This window comes from Megalobrama amblycephala, linkage group LG4 (assembly GCF_018812025.1).
Source record: "Megalobrama amblycephala isolate DHTTF-2021 linkage group LG4, ASM1881202v1, whole genome shotgun sequence".
NCBI classification, from domain to species: Eukaryota; Metazoa; Chordata; class Actinopteri; order Cypriniformes; family Xenocyprididae; genus Megalobrama; species Megalobrama amblycephala.
The window spans coordinates 13,683,806-13,703,597 of NC_063047.1; the positions used below are offsets into that span (position 1 = coordinate 13,683,806).

The following is a 19,792-nucleotide window of genomic DNA, read 5'->3' on the forward strand; positions in this document are numbered from 1 at the left end:
AAATCCTGAAAGATTAAAATAGATTTAAGTCAGTTGTGCTCTACTTTGATCACGACAGTGAAACAAATGGCTTTGCGTGCTCTCGTGCTGTGCAGTATCCCCATGAGAGCAGAGTGATGCCAAGATACTGATGAAAAAACAGTATTGTGGCATATTTCATATCTTTTTGAATAATGAATGTGGGCACACTATGTTAATGCACTGAATTATGTTCTAGTAAACATATTATGCTACTAGTAAACATACATAACACATACAATCACACTCTCGAAAATGTCTTGAATAGTAATGTAAATATGACATCCGCATGGTGTTTATCCATATATCCAGTAGTGCATTCAGTGTGAAAGTTCACGTATAGAAGCATAGTTAATTATGGAGGAGTGAAGGCTGACCTTTGCTCTTAATCTTCTAGTGAATCCTCATATCTGATTTTCTGTTTCTAAAACATTCGCCTACCACTTCTAGTACTCCTTTATTAAATAAATATGAAGACATTGATTTGCTGAAACTATGAAACCTTAGTCTTTCTAACAAAGGCAAGGTAAAGGTAGAGAGAGAACGGTGAGCATATTGAATCCAGGTTTTATTTTTTCATTTGATACATATTTTATTGGCACACTGGAGTACAGCAGTTACACATTTTTAAACATATATCTTTGTTTGAATTCAATTCTGAGTTGTTGTTTTTTTACACAAACAGTATTGGAATAGTCATCAAAAGCACATTTGGTGGTTGTAAAATATGGTAAAAGCAGATTCAGATGCCTTGCAATATCTTAAAGCTTTAGAAATAATGCGTGTTTGCACACAACAGTGAATGAGACAGGTTACATTGCTTTGTTTGTCAATGATGTGCTTCCTATTGAGCGTTTTAAGTCCACACACTTTAATTCATTCTTGTCAACGTTGTGGGGTTTCACCACATAGATTCCAATTATATGAAGAAATATTAGCTTGATGGACATAGCAGTGCTTATATTTTTCTAAGTAGGTCATATTTAATATTCATGAATCTACAGAGAATTTGCGTATCTGCTTAACACGTTATTCGCTTCATAACGATTTCACTTTGACATAAAGCAGCTCACAGTCATGTTCACAGTAAAACTGGACTTCAGACATTTTGCTGAACCCAACCCAACAAACGGAATAATATTGTCAAGCAAAGACCACCAGACCCTTAACTATAAATCTATCTGTTTTCTATAAAAAAAACTCTCAATTTTAATCTAAAACATATTCCTTATATTATTTTGTTCATCTTATAAAATAGCTCCATAACTTACTGTTACAGTACGCATAGTTCACATTCTAAACTTTTCACAATAGTTAGCAAAACCCTCAGATTGATTGTTTGAGACAAACGATCTATACAGTGATCTAATACTATAACTCATCTATTATTGATCAGCATACTTTTAAAAGCCTACGTAAAAAGACGACTGACTCAGATAAATAAATTACCACTTTTGCCGGTAACCATTTCACTAGTCCACAGAGCAAAAGCTTGACAACAAACAATGGAAATAGCATCTAGTGTTATTATTACACACAGACAAAATATAATACTGCTCATATATTATAATGACATGATGAAATATGTGTAATGCGAGGAAAGGTCCCTATGTGGTAGCAAAAAGATGCACGCTACCAGCTCACACAATGATACAGAAATCATTACAGGGAATTTCAAGCAGGGTTCAACATGAAGCTCAAAAGATCCTGTAATAATATCTGCTTCATTACATCTACGCCACTCTTTATCATAAACGGGTTCCTTTCGTTTGTTTGAAAATTTTCCATTAAACTTTTATGATAAAAAAGGTTGGATCTGCTACATTTAGCCCCTGGCTGAATAGACCCCATATTTATTCAGTTAATTCTCATCCAAAAAGAATTATATTTATATATATATATATATATATATATATTTTTTTTTTTTTACAAAAGATAAAAAAACATAAATAAATTAATAAATAAAGTAGAGAAAAACGGTAGTCAAAAATCCACAGTATGTGTCCAAAGCAACTTGGGCCACTTCAGGAGAGTGTGTTTTGAAAACGGCAGTAAAGAGAGAGAATTGAATATTAAGAAACTCAGTGCAATGATGATCAAAAAGTGTCAAACTTTCACCTACAGTATTACGACCCACTTTTTCGAATCTAAATACACAAACAAGTAAAAGATATGTTCTGTGTTTGCTCTTTTCAAATGGGAAAACATCAAAACACTACCAAAGTGTTGAGATAAGCTACATATATCTTAGGTGGAGGTAGAAAGATGTAGATTACATATGTTCTGTATGAAACATAATTATGCCTGTATCATAAAAGTGAAAAACTAATTCGGTATTTTCATATTTTTTCTTGTCAATACTGAACGATGACCTAATGTGGAGAAACACAAGTCTGAATATATTTTTACATTTTTTACAAACAAACAAACAAAACGAAAAAAAGCTTTAGATATGTGCAAAACAATTGTAGAAAGTGAAGCACTTTGTGTATCTGTGAGTGTGTTGGTCTGCTGTGAACTGTGTGGCAGTGTGGATTTGCTCCAGTGTGGTTGAATTTGGCACAGTGTGTCCATAAGAGTTTCATATTCAGTGTGCATATGCTGAGACAGGGTGGATTTTGCTCAAATGACGGTGCTGAAGGTGTTGTCTCAAGCTGTCTGATTCAGAGCCCACCGCTTCCTGCTTTTCCAGTCTCTCTCTCTCTCTCTCTCTTTCTTTCTGCCTGTCAAATTCTCTTTCTCTTTCCACTTTCACACCACTGTGCTCACAGAGGGGTCTGACAGGTTGAGCTGGCCGGTAATATCCGTGGGATATGGCTATAGATGAGGAGGAAAGAGAAAGGGAAAAGTAAGAGCAAATATATTTGCATAAATATGTACTGTACCTCCTGGTATTTAGTTCACGTTTGTTATGACGGAGGCGATCTCTCCACCCACTGTAGGCCATGTTTATCTGCCATCCAGAATAATTTGGCTGTGTTTTAAAAACAGACAGGCCTCCTTGAGCTGGGGCTTAAGATAAATAGAGTGAACGAGGTCACGGATTCATTACCGCACAATCGCTTTCTTAAGGGATCATTGCTCACGCTTAGAGTCCGAAATGAATATGCTTCCTTAAATGGGTACCGTATATCAACATGAAAATGTCTGCACAAGAAACCTGTAATGGCACAAACGAGAGCACTCTGTCTTCTGGCCCATGGCTAATAATTTACCTGACCTAGAAGTATTGTCGCCATAGTAACTGTCCTAATGAAATATGACAGCCGGACCTGATATGCAGCACAAGGTGCAGTTAATTCCAGTCCGCCACAGGTTTCACCTTTAGTATCTCTCAATTTCTGAATGATTATTATTATACTGAAAGGTTTATTTAATTTTATACTCTCCACATACGAAAATATTATTTGTGGAAATGGTTAACATTTAATTAAAGGAATAGTTCACCCACAGGTCATCATTTACTCAGCCTTATTGTTGTTCCAAACCAATTTTTTTCTTCTTCTATGAACTACAAAAGAAAATGTGTCTGCGAAAGTCAGTGGGTCCAGTGTTGTTTTGAAACCCAAGTTTTATTCAAAATATTGACGACTGTATTCTGCAGAATAAAGAAAATCATACAGGTTTGGATTGATAGTAGGCCTAAATGATGACATGATTTTCATTTTTGCGTGGACGGTCCCTTTAAGTAATGACAACTTTGAGAATTCATTATCAGAAGTCACACTGGTTATCAGAAGGGAGATAGTTTTGGCTAGAAGGCTTTAGTGGGTGTCGTGATACCCTCACTCATAACAACGTTGTTTATGGTGTTCCAAGTCAATTCTGAGTCATAACCACAGCGCCCCCTGTCTACAAACAGGGGGAAAGCATAAGAGAGCTCTATTCTACAACAACCAGAAGGGTCATGCTGGTAGAGGAAGAGAGAGGCAGTGTGGCATGTGGTGTGGACACCGACATTCAAAACGCCATTCAAATCCATTTATAAAAAACACTGATAGAAAAGAAAAGGATGATTAGGACTGTGATGGGTAAACGTCAGTTCAAAAAGACATTTTGTCACTGTTTAGCTTGTAGACTTTGCATCTTTAATCAGCTTTATCTTTAATCTGATCCTATTCTACCTTCATCTTTGAAAAATATTTCATAATATCATGTTGAGAACGCATTTTGTGAGCACCCTCACCTCTATAAATGATTTAAACCATCTTACTGAGGGAGAAATCAACTGAAATGTGAGCTACATGGATTTGGATGTTTCTTTGTAAACTGTCGAGCAAATGAGCTGCCAATCAGAGTAATTTTGCAAGTTGAGGGTGTATGCAACAAAGCCCCAGGTCAATCATTGCCATACCCAGAAAATGTCTAGCGAGCAATTGAAAAACAACTCAGTCTACATCAATTAAAGTAATGCAATGAAATAGTCTGTGTTTGTGCTTGCACATTTGTTTGTATTGAATCCTCAGAGCCGGTAGCTGTTTAGTTTTAGAGCTACGTCTTATTAAACCTGTGGGACCAGAGAAACACAGTGAGGAGGCGTTTGTGTGAACGAGCTCGTTTGGGAATCCAGCTCTGAGAGTTCAATACATTGTAAACGTAGACACAAAACCCATCTGAGCAGCATTTCCTGAAAATGAAAGGGTTTTTTATTCATAGAACTGCAAAGAAAACATTGGATGGTTAAAAATAAACGCAGAGATCTTGGTAGTGCAGGCCTGTCGGGGGAACAGCCTAGGTTATTTTAGCGTCGCTTGTCTTTGGCTGTTAATGGCGATACCGTGCATCACGGGAGGCATACAGGGTGACTTTGTGAGAGCAACCACATAAAATGGGACAATAAAAAGGAAGATGAGGTACATGGAAATAACCGTTACAGGACCGAGCAATGAGAGGAGAGACACACGAGTACACATAAAGAAAGGAGAAAAGAAAGTGTGAAAACAGAGCATAAAGTCACATCCAGGTTAGGCGCGGGAGAAAGACCAGCACAGGCACTAAGAAGGAGAAGCTACCTCGCCCCCTCCTGCAAGGTCAAACGCACAAGCCCCCCCAAAAATCTGCTCCTCTGTTCCCTCTCCACACTTTCCCTAGCAGCTAGATCCTTGATTGGGCTTTCCCAACAGATGTCTGGATGGAGTATAGATGGCTGACTGACAGACATGTGGCCATGACTGTAACTCCATGTGTGAGGGTGAAGATAGTCTGAGATGACACGTTTGTTTTGGAGAGGAGAGATGAGATGACAGGAGAAAGGAAGAGAGCGAAAGAAACAGGGCAGGCTGAGGAGGAGGAGGAGGAAGAGGAAGAGAAAGAGGAAAAGAGCGAGAAGATAGAAGTACAGGCAGGGCGTCATTTTCTTAATCTCCTTACCGTGTCTTTGGACGACCTACGTCTCTTGATGTTGGAGGCCAGGTTGGTACTGATGGACCTAAAAGAGGCTTTCTTTTTGGGGTCGGGCTCTGCTCTACCACTTTTCCTATCCTAAAATAAATATACAGTATATGTAGAACAATTATTCATGCTCTCTGGAAGAGCGTGTTTGGTTTCCAACCATCACCACGCACCTCGACTACGAAAGCTACTGAATGGCACTACCCTGCTAATTTTAGTGCTAATCACAATTAAAATGGCGTCTCCTGTCCACTCTCCATTTCCATCATGGCTGTGAGTAAGAATGGTGCATTTGTGCACCCACAGCATTCTACAAGGAAAGAGGACACTGGCATAGACTGGGTGAGAATGTGTATAGAAAGTCTTACTTCGAATCTTTTACAATCCTGACACTCTAGAGAGGGGAGGAGGAGGACTTCTGTGGATTGTGTGATCAGACCGCACTCATCCACAGTTCTGCAACTCCATAAATGGAAAGCCAAAGCATTAGCAAAGGAAAAAAGCAAAAGAAATGTAATCGGATGGAAAAAAAACAGGCTCCGTTTTGAAAGGGAGAAGATGTTCTTGTGTTTTCAGGGAAAATTAACAACTCATCAATAAACAATCGAAACTTAACACAGTCCCATGACATTATATCCCAGTGAGGGTATAATGGGCATATGAAGGAAGGAGGAAGGGGTGTGCAGGCTCATAAGAGGAGACAAGAGCGTCTGGAAGGGGGGGTGGTGAATTCAACCAGAAGACATGCAATACATGGAACCAAAAAGGGAATGCAAAATGAATGACATGACAGTTGACCTTGGCTGGCACCGTCACTCCCTCATTTACTAGCACATTTGGACCATATGTCTGATCCCCTACAGTGAGCGACTCAAAATGTGACCATCTGCGACTGCACTTTACTTTACAGCAATACAATATATTAATAATTATACCACAAACAGGTTAGTAAACCAGTTTACATCTATATATGTATATTTATATATACATTAAAAATGTTGGGCAAATATGGGCAAACCCAACCATTGGTTTAAATTATTTTAAATCCAATGGTTGAGTTTGTTCATATTTGACCCAAACATGGGTTAAAACAAATGAAAACTAAAACACTTTCAAATCACATGAGCCCATATTTTATTCACAATAGAACATAGGTAACATAAGTGTTTCAAATTTGATGCCTGCTACAGGTCTCAAAAAAGTTGGCACGGGGGCAACAAATGGCTGAAAAAGCAAGAAATTTTGAAAAGATTTAGCTGGGAGAACATCTAGCAACTAATTAAGTTAATTGATATCAGGTCTGTAACATGATTAGCTATAAAAGGGATGTCTTGGAGAAGCAGAGTCTCTCAGAAGTAAAGATGGGCAGAGGCTCTCCAATCTGTGAAAGAGTGTGTTAAAAAGATTGTGGAAAACTTTAAAAACAATGTTCCTCAATGTCAAATTGCAAAGGCTTGCAAATCTCATAATCTATAGTGCATAACATCATCAAAAGATTCAGAGAAACTGGAGAAATCTCTGTGCGTAAGGGACAAAGCTGAAGACCTTTATTGGATGCCCGTGGTCTTCGGGCCCTCAGATGACACTGCATCACTCATTGGCATGATTGTGTCAATGACATTACTAAATGGGCCCAGGAATACTTCCAGAAACCACTGTTGGTAAACACAATCTGCCGTGCCATCTGCAGATGCCAACTAAAGCTCTATGCAAAAAGGAAGCCATATTTGAACATGGTCCAGAAGCGCCGTCTTGTCCTGTGGGCCAAGGCTCATTTAAAATGAACTGTTTCAAAGTGGAAAAGTGTTCTATGGTCAGACGAGTCCAAATTTGACATTCTTGTTGGAAATCATGGACGCCGTGTCCTCCAGGCTAAAGAGGAGGGATACCTTCCAGTGTGTTATCAGCGTTCAGTTCAAAAGCCAGCATCTCTGATGGTATGGGGGTGCATAAGTGCATACGGTATGGGCAGCTTGCATATTTTGGAAGGCACTATGAAGCTGAAAGGTATATAAAGGTTTTAGAGCAACATATGTTCCCTTCCAGATGATGTCTATTTTAGGGAAGGCCTTGTGTATTTCAGCAGGACAATGCAAAGCCACATACTGCAGCTATTACAACAGCACGGCTTCATCGTAGAAGAGTCCGGGTGCTGAATTAGCCTGCCTGCAGTCCAGATCTTTCACCTCTAGCAAACATTTGGTGCATAATTAAACGAAAAATAAGTCAAAGACGACCACAAACTCTTCAGCAGCTGGAAACCTATATCAGGCAAGAATGGGACCAAATTCCAACACCAAAACTCCAGAAACTCATAACCTCGATGCCAAGATGTCTTCAAACTGTTTTGAAAAGAAGAAGAGATGCTACACCATGGTAAACATGCCCCTGTCCCAACTATTTTGAGACCTGTAGCTTGCATCAAATTTAAAATGAGCTCATTTTGTGCAAAAAAAGTGTAAAAATTTCTCTGTTTAAACATTTGTTATGTTATCTGTGTTGTACTGTGAATAAAATATTGGCTCATGTGATTTGAAAGTCTTTTAGTTTTTTTTATTTTATTCAAATTTAAAGAACGTCCCAACATTTCCGGAATTTGGATTATATATATATATATATATATACACACATATATATGATTTAAAACAAATGTTCCAGGTTCTTAAAAATGTACTTTTTGTATTCATGTTGGATTGACATGGTTTAGAAAAATTCTACAGAATTTTCAAAAAAAGTTTCAATTTGTTGACTCGAAAATGTTGTGTAACCAAGTACATAACCAAAAATACATTATTTAAATATATTTCTCAAGGGAGTCACACCACATGACATTTCACAACCTAAACTTGCCTTGTCATTTAAAAAAATGTCATCAAATCATTTAATATTTAAGAGAGTAATTGATCGTGAAACACAGTCACGATGATCCGCATAGTTCCTCTCTAAATTAATTTTAATCCAATGTCCAAAGGCAAACAAAATGCTTCTGTAAAGTAAAGTGCATTAAACTTTTTTTTGTGTGAGATATTTATTATTTTAGCATTTATGAATCATTAGTCACTGTCTGGCTCTCTCCAAACAACATTGCAAAAGAAACAAGACACAAAAAATGCCCACAATAATATTTTCATCTGTTTTCAGATAAATGCATTCTGGTTTCTCTAGAAAGGGTGACTGTACAAGCTCCTTTAACCGTCAGTGCTTTCATCTATTGCATTTCAAAGCCCTGTGATGAGGCAGTGCCTCTGGAGTGGGCAGCTAGCCCACATCACACAGGCTCCTGATCTGCTTCTGGCTCGCTCTGGTTTGAAATGCAAATGCATCCAAGGCAGATCTGCCTGTTCATGCATTCAGGAAGCAGTTGTGTGTACGGCTTTTGCATACGTTGCATGTGCACCTGGAATGAGCGTGGCGGTTTTAATGTGGAATAATTGATTTTAGCTTTCAGGAAGGAATTATTCATTGGCACACTCGGTCGCCATTAGCGCTGGTTAAACATCCATATTTGCCCATTCTTATGGGGATTACATGGAGGCTCATTTGCAATTAAATTATATAAGAATTATTTTTCTTTTATTCGATAAACAGTGGGAGGAAAATCATCAAAAAGACCTCATCCATGGTCAAATATAGTTTTTTGTTCATCTCAAATTATAAGCCTTCAACAATGCTGGACCTCTGACTGGACGTGGGCAGCACGTGTAGGCGTATTAACTGTTCAGCATTGTCTTGTGACTCAAGTAGGCGGTAAAGCCCGGAGGTTAAAACACTTAACTCCCTATAACATGACTCTCTGATGTGTGAAGTCAATCAGATAGCTGTCGGCTTTGATACCGCACTGACACTTGATCCATTAGTTAGATTTAGTCTGTTTTGCCTTGTGGTGAAGTGTGTGCCTGCTAATAATGAGTCTAAAGTAACAAGGCCACGCTCAATGACTTGCATCCCATTAGGAAAAGTAATCTCGCTTCAACAACGGACTAACTTTCACAGCAGTTCAGAGCTGTGGTCATGTGTTGTGTAAGCCAGCCAGGTCTCACGTCTCAAATGGGCTGACCTTGTTACTTTTGCCAACATCCGGGCATCATGTTGGCCTGTGACCCATTGTGTATGGATACAGCTGGAGGCCAGCAGCGGACAGACACTGATCTGTATAGGGCGTGAGGACGTTTTGATCCCCGCTGGAGCCCAGCAGAGACATTCAGCCGGCCTGCTCAGCATGCATCTTCCTGACTCCACAGCAGTATCACAAGCTCCTTTAATGTGTGTGTGTGTGTGTATTTGTCAAGCTGCTCAATAAAAGCAATGCCAGTGGCAGTAGTGAGGCTGCAGGAGCTGCTTTATCATGCTGAGCATTTCGATTGGATGGTAAGAAATGTGTCTTTGCATGGATCTGCTGAGAACCACTCTTATCATTATTATAAAGGAATTATTTTGGACACTTATGTGCTGTTGCATGGCCACATGTTCAAATTTATGAATAGGCCTGTTACCCTTTTCACCTCGAGGCATTGTTGTACAACTGTGAGATTCTATTTGAGATTCTTTAGCAGATATAATCACAATCACACTGTATTATAAACAGTATGTAACTGTGGATTATACTTTGCTTTCTTTGAGTATTTGTGCTTTATTAGTATTATCTAAAGCAATAATTTTTTTAAGTTTTTGATGCCAAAAACCCATTTATATTATATGAAAAAGTTAAGCATGATATTTTAAAGACAACATGTTGTTTCCTAAATTAAATTATTGGTTTTTATGATGTCCTTGTATTAAAGCCAAAGCCAATTATAAAAATCTGGAAAATATTTACTTTGTGTTAATTTGACTTGACATTATTAATCTTCTGCTTTCAGCAATTACAAAACGCAAAGGTTTGTCTTTTTTTTAGATTTATAAATCTAAAATTACCATTAAATTGATTACAAGTGAAAGTAAAGACTTAATTTGTTGCAAAAAATTCTATTTCAAATAAATGCTGTTCTTTTGAACTTTATTCATCAAAGAATCCTGAAAGAATATGTGTTTGTATTTGTAAAAATTCAGCTTTACCAACACAGGAATAAATAACTTTTTCAAATATATTCAAATAGAAAACAGTTATTTTAAATCCTAATAATATTTTGCAATATTACAATTTTTAATCAAATGCTGCTTTGGTGAGCAATAGAGACTTCTTTAAAAAAAAAAAAAAAACATTTTAAAGGTGCCATCAAATTGAAAATTGAATTTACCTCGGCATAGTTGAATAACAAGAGTTCAGTACATGGAAATGACATACAGTGAGTCTCAAAAACCATTGTTTCCTCCTTCTTATATAAATCTCATTTGATTAAAAGACCTCCGAAGAACAGGCAAATCTCAACATAACACTGACTGTTACGTAACAGTCGGGGTGTACGCCCCCAATATTTGCATATGCCAGCCCATGATCGAGGCATTACACAAGGGCAGCCAGTATGTAAACTGGGCAGCCAGTTGTAAACACAACTTCATTCTTTATAAATCTCTCCAAAAGTGTAGCATTAGCCGTTAGACACGGAGCACTATCAAACTCATTCAGAATCAAATAAATACCATACTTATGCGATTAGACATGCTGCATGACGAACACTTTGTAAAGATCCATTTTGAGTGTTATATTTGCTGTGTGAACTTTGTTTATGCAGTGTATTATAGAGTCGCGAGCTTGGGGGTGGAGAGTGCGCGATTTAAAGGGGCCGCAGCCTGAATCGGCGCATTTCTAATTATGCCTCAAAATAGGCAGTTAAAAAAATTAATAAAAAAAAATCTATGGGGTATTTTGAGCTGCAACTTCACAGACACATTCAGGGGACACCTTAGACTTATATTACATCTTGTAAAAAAACGTTCGATGGCACCTTTAAAAAATTGTTATCAACATCAAGCTTCTGAATTTTAGTGTATAAATATTTTTCCAAACAGTATAAATGGGTCTTTACATATGAAAGCTTATAGTTGGCTTTATATTTTAGGAAGTGTATCATCAGATATCCTTGTCATCACAAATTTAAAAACCCCGGCTCTAAATATCATTGTAAGTTCACCCCTTTATACTCCCTGGTACAAAAGAAATTCATGCATTAATACATTGACAAACACTTTAGTTCACTGTAACATTCGCTGCTTCATTTGACTGCCTTTTTTGGCTGTTCTTTTCGAGTTCACTCTTTTGGTGATGTGTTAATTTCTGCCTCATCGTGACCTTTAAGTCGCATCATGAACGGATGACAGACATGCGACTAGAAGAAATCTACGAGACTTCTTCATTCTGTGTCAGAAACCAGTGGTTAGCTGCAGATTGGCCTATTTTTTGGCTTTAATAACTTCCAGCAAGAGTTTGGGGGTTGGGAGGCGGCTGTACCTGTAGGTTCTTCCTCCAGACATTAACTGCTGCAAAGGCCAGCTGCATTTGCTTCCTGCGCGCATCTTTGTGCCGTTTGTACGCAATCTCAATGAAGATGAGGAAGATCCCGGCAACGATGCCACCAGCAACCAACATAAACACGCCTGCGTGATGAAAAATAAGTTTGATTATTTCCAGACAGTCTTCATTGTGACAAAGAGGGCAACAAACAGCGACTATTACTGAAAGGGATTTCCATTCATTTTCAATGAGATTCTGTTTTTTTTGGCAACATGAGCTTCAGTGACCGTTGGTTGATATAACAAAGTTGGTTTATGTAAATGATGTGGCAACTACCAATCTTCTAACTCATACAGCTGGATATAACAGTTGAGTAGAAATGCTTACTAGCAACCAAGGACAAGGAGACTCAACAATCTTGAGGGATTTGATCACTGTCAGTGTCAACAACCCTTTAAAAAGCAAAAGAGATCATGTGAGAGGTGGATCATACCTGCCATATTCTCAAAAGTGAGAGTGGCTGGTGCATTGCTTCTGGAGTCACACTCCTGATAACGGACCCAGGTTTTATCCAAGTCCTCCATGAAGCCATTCTCATGGGAACTATTAATGCAGAGACCAAACGCATCAGTCAAACAATCCGATATTCCAGAAATAGAAACAGTTGACAGATTGCGGTAAGCCTAGGGATTAGCTGAAAGGAACAGAAAAAAAGAGAAAAGCAAACAAAAGTATAGCGGCGTACTGTGGATGATCAGTCTTGATTGAGATTACCTGAGGATGGCCAGTGAGACATTTTGCTTCCATGGGCTATCTTTGCGCATGCCAATACCGAATCCAGAGCGGAAGAACAGTTCGCCTGTGGTGACCAGGTCACATTTTTGCGAGGCCTCAAACTCCAACACTGCTGAATCCCATATAAATGCGTGGAGTTTGCTATGGGAAGAAAAAATTGTAGTGAAAATATGACAAGTCTTGCATTTTTGTAATTTAAATTTCTTTATCTTTACCATTTACAATACCATTCAAAGATTTTTTTTAAAGAATTTTGAAAGAAGTCTGTAATGCTCACCAAGGCTGCATCTAACTGATCAGAAATACAGTAAAAATGGTAATATTGGTGAAACATTACAATTTGAAATAACTGTATTCCATTTTAATATACTTTAAAATGTAATTTATTCCTCTGATGATGACAAAGCTGAATTTTCAACATCATTACTCCAGTCTTCAGTGTCACAAGATCCTTCAGAAATCATTCTAATATGCTGATTTGCTGCTCAAGAAATATTTTTTTTAATGACCAATGTTGAAAACGTTTTTTTTTCTTGTTGTTGTTGTTGAAACCATGATATATTTTTTTCCCTCAGGATTCTTTGATGAATAGAAAGTTTTATTTGAAATTGAATTTTCCACTTTTGTTCAATTTCAAAATTAGAATTAGTCTTAGAATTTTGTCCCCCTTTTGCTTAAATGATAGCAGCATGAATGCCACTAATTTATGTAAAGCCTGATTATTACCATGATCCAGCAAGATTTGAGAATGATCCAAAGAGTCGCATGTTCAATGACACAAATTGACTTATTTGATGAGGGACCTAGACATCTAGTCACCACTGTATTTAATAAATCATTTGCACTTCTACTACTTTTTACACAAACAGCTTGAAGAACTTGAATCTTCTAAATGGAGATAAGTGGATCTAATTCCTGGAGATTATAGAACTCCACGTTAAAAATTTGAAAGGGAAATTTATTAAACACTGGCAGTCTGCCATCTGTTCCTATATTACCCTTGTAGTGAAGGTCTTTCTTAAAAAAAAACAACTCCCTGCTTTGTATTCAGCAACAATACTGTACTGAATCACACTAACAGGAGTTTAGCCTCTGTCTGCTCTTCACACACTCACTGAGGAGAAAGAGGAATATGTATCATCCTTTATACTGAATGGTAATTTATCTCGCTGCTGCCCACTTCCTGGCATTGATATCTATGCCCGGCCCCTAAAGGGAGCATTTTGATATGGTGCTTTTTAAGATTTAAAACAACAGCTTCCAATAAACCTGTTCTGACTTAACAAAAAATAACAATGCTTTAAAAAAAATTAGGGGAACTCTTGATTGTTGACTGACTTGTCTCGCACGGCCTGGATGGCTTCAGCGGCGCTCTCGTAGTTGTGCTTTTCCATGTGGCGGTACATGGTGCTTAGCTCAACTTGACGCCGGAAGTAAATGTCCACAGAGCTCTGCTTCACTGTGGCGTAGATGAACTTGTCTGATGGGTTTCGCAGCTGGAATACAAGGTAATAGTGGGACGGTCTGGATGAACTGTTATAAATCGGTGCAGCGTAGGATAATTTAAGTATCCGTTTATTCAAAATATGCTGAATAATTAAAGCAAACTGGTGTTTGGTGTCTGCAAATTAAAAAAAATTTAATTTGTCTCTGCAAATACATGAAATATTTCTGAGAGGAACATAGCTGTGGGAATAAGAGGTAAACCAAAGTAAGTATGACCTAAAAATGTTCAGTGAAGTCATAATGCTGTGCATCTACAACTGTATAAGTATAAAACTGTAAATTTATAAGTAAATATCTCATATTAGAAAACACTATTCAGAATATACCCCATTGATTTTAATGCATTATTTATTTTTATTTATTTTACTTTTGTTCAAATGTTTACATTTAGTCCTTTGCTCATTTTCAGCCCACATGACAGAATCGACATAGGTTATGATGAAACCAGGCAAATAAAAATAACCTTTGCTAGCAAATGACCCATAATTATGTGTCCTTGGCGAGCTTAATTATATGTCGTGTGAAATGTGAAATCTCTGTGCACGGTAATTTAAGGTCTTATTTGATATTGTGTTGTATAACATGAAAAAGCTGCTTCATATTTAGCGCTCACCCTAGGGTCGTTGATGCCGGTAATGCGCTCCTCAGGCCGATCCAGCACTAGGAAGGCTGCCAAATTGGCAGTATAAGATGCAACTATAATCATAGCAAAACCAGCCCACACCATACCTAAAATCCTTGCTGAAAAGCTCCGAGGGGCACCTGCGAATGTAAGCGGGGAGGTGAGAGCGATAAAGAAAATTATGCTTACTGCAAAATCAATCAAACACGGAGTCAGCAATATTTCCACCTCACAGGGGCGATAGACCGAATAATAAGCTCTCATTGCTGATGTCTACCTTCTCCAATGCCGGAGTTCAGAAGTACACCCCAGGAGAACCACATTGCAGAGGATAAGGTGAGGGCATCTTCTTCTTCCTCTTCACTATTTACTTTAAACCTTCCAAACGGGCTGCAGGGCAAAGCGCATATCAGTCAGAGACAGATGCTTTTAGACTGCATCCAGAATATGTTGTTAAAATTCAGCCAAACTTCTGAGATCTTCTGCAAACTTTCTTAATATCAAGCTACATTCTCACATCTGTGTTCAGTCATTTCTACATCTATCCAAGGATGAGTTTTAAAAGGATGGTTCAGTGAAAAATGAAAATCCTGTCATCATTTACTCACCCTTGTTGTTGCAAACCTGTTTTAATTTCTTTCTACTGCAGAACACAAAAGAAGATACTTCTAAGAACGCTGGGGTCCAAACAACATTGGACCTCATTGACTTTCATTGTATGGGAGAAAACAACAACAAAAACAACAACAACAACAAAACATTGAGACATTTGTCAAATATCATCTATTGTGTTCCACAGAAGAATGAATGACATACAAGATTGCATAAACCATCCCTTTAAGGTGTCATGCATGTAACAAGTCTTCCTTTACCTGAAACGGTCTAATAGGTAGAGCATCACCGCCACAACATGGACCGATAGACCCACCAGTAACCACAGAGTGCTCTGAAAAGGCTGCATGAACGAGTCCAGTGTACTGCGTGGTATTTCCTGCAAAACAACACAGCTTTATCCAATCCAAAAAACACCACCCACACTGCCACATGCATCGCCATATGGAGCATCAAATGGAGTCTACATCTACGCTGGTTAGAGGTGTATTAATAGATTTCACTGTACTCTAGTCAATTGATTTATCAAAGCATTTTCTCAGTACAGAGATAAGCCCGCTTCAGGGAATTCGATTAAATCAAGAAACTGTAATACTATTTCCGTCCCAGAAAATCATGTTCCCAGAGGATTTTTCCAAAAATTAATTACATTTTAGATACTTTATTTGAAACTTTGTAGCCATGAAACTGACCCCAGATCTTCAGCTATTATTTTCTCATTGGTTTACAGGACAAGCAGTTTTAAAAAGATGAAAATTCTGTAATCATTTATCAATTTCATGTTGTTTTAAAGTGGAACAGGAAAATATTCTGAAGAATTGTTTTTGCATATACTTTGAAAGTCAGTGAGGTCCAGAATATTTCTCATTTTATGGCAAAAAACCCTTCACATTTTAATTTTGGGTGAACTATTCCTTTAAAGTCTGTGCATTAAAATGGTTATCTGAGACTCACCTTTTTGACAAGTATTGTGAGCCCCTGGTACTTGAACGGTTTCGAGAACTCTATGTACTGGGCTCGTTCATTGTTGATAGTAAGTGGAGCCACGATCATGTCTGCTAAGCCACTCAGGAGCTCTCCCATCATGCCATTCCACTCCTTCTTGTTGCTGTTATTTACCTGGTATCAGGAAGATAATTTGTCATGCTTACATGTGCTTCGCTTAATATATATTTCAGCAGATTCTTAATGGCATCTGTGAAGAAAGGCTTGGAAATGTACAAACAATAAGGCTAGTTGCATGACCTTTGAAAAGGCATGCAAAGCTTCAGGCAGGTGAAGAATCAATAATGTTATCGTATTACTCACACGCTCCTGAGTGCCAAATTTGCCATCAGCCACTAGATGCACTTCATAGGTAAAGTTCATTGTCATTGCAAGTTTGATCAAAAGATCAATGCAGAATCCATAGCAGCACTGTGGCACTATGGGGCGACCTATAGAGTTAGACAAGCCAAGTCAGATCTGGTCAAAGCACTTTAGTCCAAAAATATTGGATAATATAATACATAATACCTGGAATGGTCTCATTGGGGCCAGTGCAGATCACTTTTTTGATCAGGACTCCATTTACAGTGTACTCTTCCTTACATGTTCCGTCTCGTAGCGTCGGTTTCACATAGACAAAGGGCTCTTGATGAATGGTGACAATCTACCAAAAAAAAACAAAAAAACAAGAATGTAAATGCAAGGGGGTTTTAAGAAAAAATGATGCATCAAAACCCCTGCAATAAAGTACCTTTAATCTTGTTGACATCTGATAGCCTTTTGGTTTTTCAGTTTCTCCTCCTGGCCAAATAATCTTCCTCTGAGTGTTCATTACAACCTGGAACAAAATATTTTCCTGTCAATCACCTTTATTAATTTCCATTACTATACATTCATTTACTTTGGGATATTATAAAAGCAATTTCGTATAATTAAAATGTTTTTATAACTGAACAATGTAGGCTTACTTACAAAAGTTTCATTCAGTATAATTGTTTTATTAAATAAGACACACACACACTGAAAAGAGCTGAAAGAAAATAAACTAATTTGTCTGCTAAATTTTTAAGATAGTCAGTCACTTTTAAAACATTAATATTGGTTAAATTTCATTTCCACACACCTACATGTCAGTTTCTATAAGTGAATTAATAGATACTTCAAATGAATAATGAATTATAGTATATTTATCAATTAACATTTATCTTGATAAATAAATGCTGTAAAAAAATGTTGTTCATTGTCAAGCGGTGCTCTCTCCAGCTTCCCCTCTCTGGACGTCATGGGTGGAGCTTGATCTAGTCCAGCTCTATTGATCTAATAGGTTGAGGGATATGGTTATGGATAGGGTTCGGGTGTGGTTGGACCTTCTAGCTCTACCCAGATTACATTCAGAGAGGGGGAGCTGGATGTCACGCTCGACCTATTGGCTCTGCAGTAAGCAGCCTGTCTTCATTGTTGGTTTATGAAACCTAATGCTGTAACCTTACTGTAAAGTGTTACAATAAAATGGCAGTCTTCTACCGTCCAAACTGTTAAAATAGCAAATGTTTGCGCCAAGCAGAAGGACAGCTCATTAAAAAAACTGAGCCAAATTCATACTTGCGAGCCATTGTAGACGCCCACTTGCACCAGCCGGGTTTTCTGGTAGTTGAGAATGCTGTAGTGGGCGAACCTCCTGTCTCCGTCATCATTAAACTCCACGCGGCCTGTCAGGCCATCTGGATACTTGGATGACATCAGCACTCTAGTACACCAGAGGGGGGGTTTTAGAAATGGCATAAAATGCTCATTTAAACACAAAGGAAGACATTGACGATGACTGGAAGTAATGGAAATTTACCAGGAATTCAGAGATGGGAGATGCAGGTATGTCTTAACGAACTAGGGAAGATTTAGGGGGTGTCGTATGGGGTGGAGACGGATGGCACAGACATAGGAGAACAGAAATGACGCCTGTGAGGGTCTCAAATTGGGTCTCCAATGCAAATTGGTACCACCAGATTTCACAAGGCCAATGTAATCAACAACTTAACAGGCTTGGTGTGTCCTTGCACTTGATTATTACTCCTTTTGAGGAGTGAAGGCATGGTTTTAGAAGCCAAATGCTTGCGATTTCAATGTTTGTGGTGTGAAAGCTTCCACTCTTGTCAGTGCCAGACCAGTGGTAATGTATGATAATGCATGACAGCAAATGGATGGTTGGTTGGAAAGCTAGCGAATGCTAGCCAGCGCTCATCCCTGGCCTCACCGTTTGAAGAGTGGGCCAGTCTTCCAGATGTTTGTATTGCCAACACAGCCTCGAGGAGGCTCTGTGATATTCTCCTTCTCAAAGAGCTCCTGAATGGACTGGGCCACCACAGCCACGGCATCGTAGATGTGCGCAGACTCGTTCTTGCCATTGATAAGCTGAAGGCCGAGCAAGCCTGCCCAGTTGACAACATTACATGGTGTTGGCCAATGCCTTACAACACGACTCTCATTTCAAGAGCACGTCAAGGCATACTCATAATAAAGAAATGCACACATTGCCAGAGAGAGAAACAAACGTGCATTGCATATGAGCGACAAATTGTCTCAAGACAGACAGAAGGACTGTGAAAGTCATGGGGGGTTAGGACAGGGTCAGCACTGAGCAGAATGATGTGAAGTAGAACATGGATGTGTATATAAAGAAGCCAGGATCAAAGAAATGCGGTTGTCGCTTACCATCGTATCCACACCTCAATGTGGAGGTAGCAAAGCACCACTTATAAATAAACTCATGACAGCCAAACCTTAAAAATGTATGCACATTCAAACCAATATGGATTACCACAACTCTCTATTGCATCATTTGTTGTCTACTGAAAGAAAGGACAAACACTCAAAAATGAAACAAATTAAACATTAGACATAAAGCACAGTACAATGAGTAAAGAATCACTGTGTTTGAAACCTTTAAACATGCAGATGTTTAAACGTTTAAACACGCAAGTACAGCACAGACACTGATTCGTTGGTGGGGATTGCAAATTGTAATCGTATAATAAGCTTAAAAGGCTAAAATGTTCAGTTTGTTAAACAGCCTGGGAGAGAGAGAGAGAGAGAGAGAGAGAGAGAAAGAGAGAGAAAGAGCCAGAGAATGAAAATGGAGAGGATGAAAAGTACATACCATCTGGGGCTTCACTCAGTGCTTTACCAGACATCTCCCTTTCTCCAACCAGCCACACGTAACCAGAGCCTGTCATATTGAGCTGGCGTGCTGATTTATAAATGGCTGCGGCTTCGTCTTCACTGTGATTGGATAAAGATTGGTGATAACGGATTGGAGTAAACACCTACAATTTTAATGTTACGAGCAAACCCACATGGAATCTGTGAGTGCAGAACAGAAATCAGAGCATTCACTATTCAGAAAGTTCCTTGCGCATTTATTTATTAAATATTTTGGTGGATTTGACCATGCTTTTATTCACCAACGAGAGTGC

At 38.4% G+C, this 19,792-nt stretch overlaps 1 protein-coding gene across 4 annotated transcripts in view; it reads right to left on the reverse strand.

The window, feature by feature from the left end:
- Nucleotides 1–569: 569 nt before the first annotated feature.
- Nucleotides 570–19,792, reverse strand: part of grin1b (glutamate receptor, ionotropic, N-methyl D-aspartate 1b) — a 28,541-nt gene continuing 9,318 nt past the window's right edge. For 2 of the 4 annotated variants that reach the window (XM_048187676.1, XM_048187675.1), the window contains 16 exons: nucleotides 19,477–19,598; nucleotides 18,574–18,748; nucleotides 17,925–18,069; nucleotides 17,074–17,160; nucleotides 16,851–16,986; nucleotides 16,644–16,771; nucleotides 16,290–16,454; nucleotides 15,596–15,714; nucleotides 15,001–15,113; nucleotides 14,715–14,863; nucleotides 13,934–14,091; nucleotides 12,575–12,736; nucleotides 12,294–12,403; nucleotides 11,798–11,943; nucleotides 5,389–5,499; nucleotides 570–2,835 (listed from right to left, as the gene is read on the reverse strand). In XM_048187676.1, the coding sequence (XP_048043633.1) occupies nucleotides 2,770–2,835; nucleotides 5,389–5,499; nucleotides 11,798–11,943; nucleotides 12,294–12,403; nucleotides 12,575–12,736; nucleotides 13,934–14,091; nucleotides 14,715–14,863; nucleotides 15,001–15,113; nucleotides 15,596–15,714; nucleotides 16,290–16,454; nucleotides 16,644–16,771; nucleotides 16,851–16,986; nucleotides 17,074–17,160; nucleotides 17,925–18,069; nucleotides 18,574–18,748; nucleotides 19,477–19,598 (2,092 nt within the window). In that variant the 3' untranslated portion in view covers nucleotides 570–2,769. The remainder of the gene's footprint in view (nucleotides 2,836–5,388; nucleotides 5,500–11,797; nucleotides 11,944–12,293; nucleotides 12,404–12,574; nucleotides 12,737–13,933; nucleotides 14,092–14,714; nucleotides 14,864–15,000; nucleotides 15,114–15,595; nucleotides 15,715–16,289; nucleotides 16,455–16,643; nucleotides 16,772–16,850; nucleotides 16,987–17,073; nucleotides 17,161–17,924; nucleotides 18,070–18,573; nucleotides 18,749–19,476; nucleotides 19,599–19,792) is intronic. The other 2 variants (XM_048187677.1, XM_048187678.1) reach the window with 1 other exon arrangement.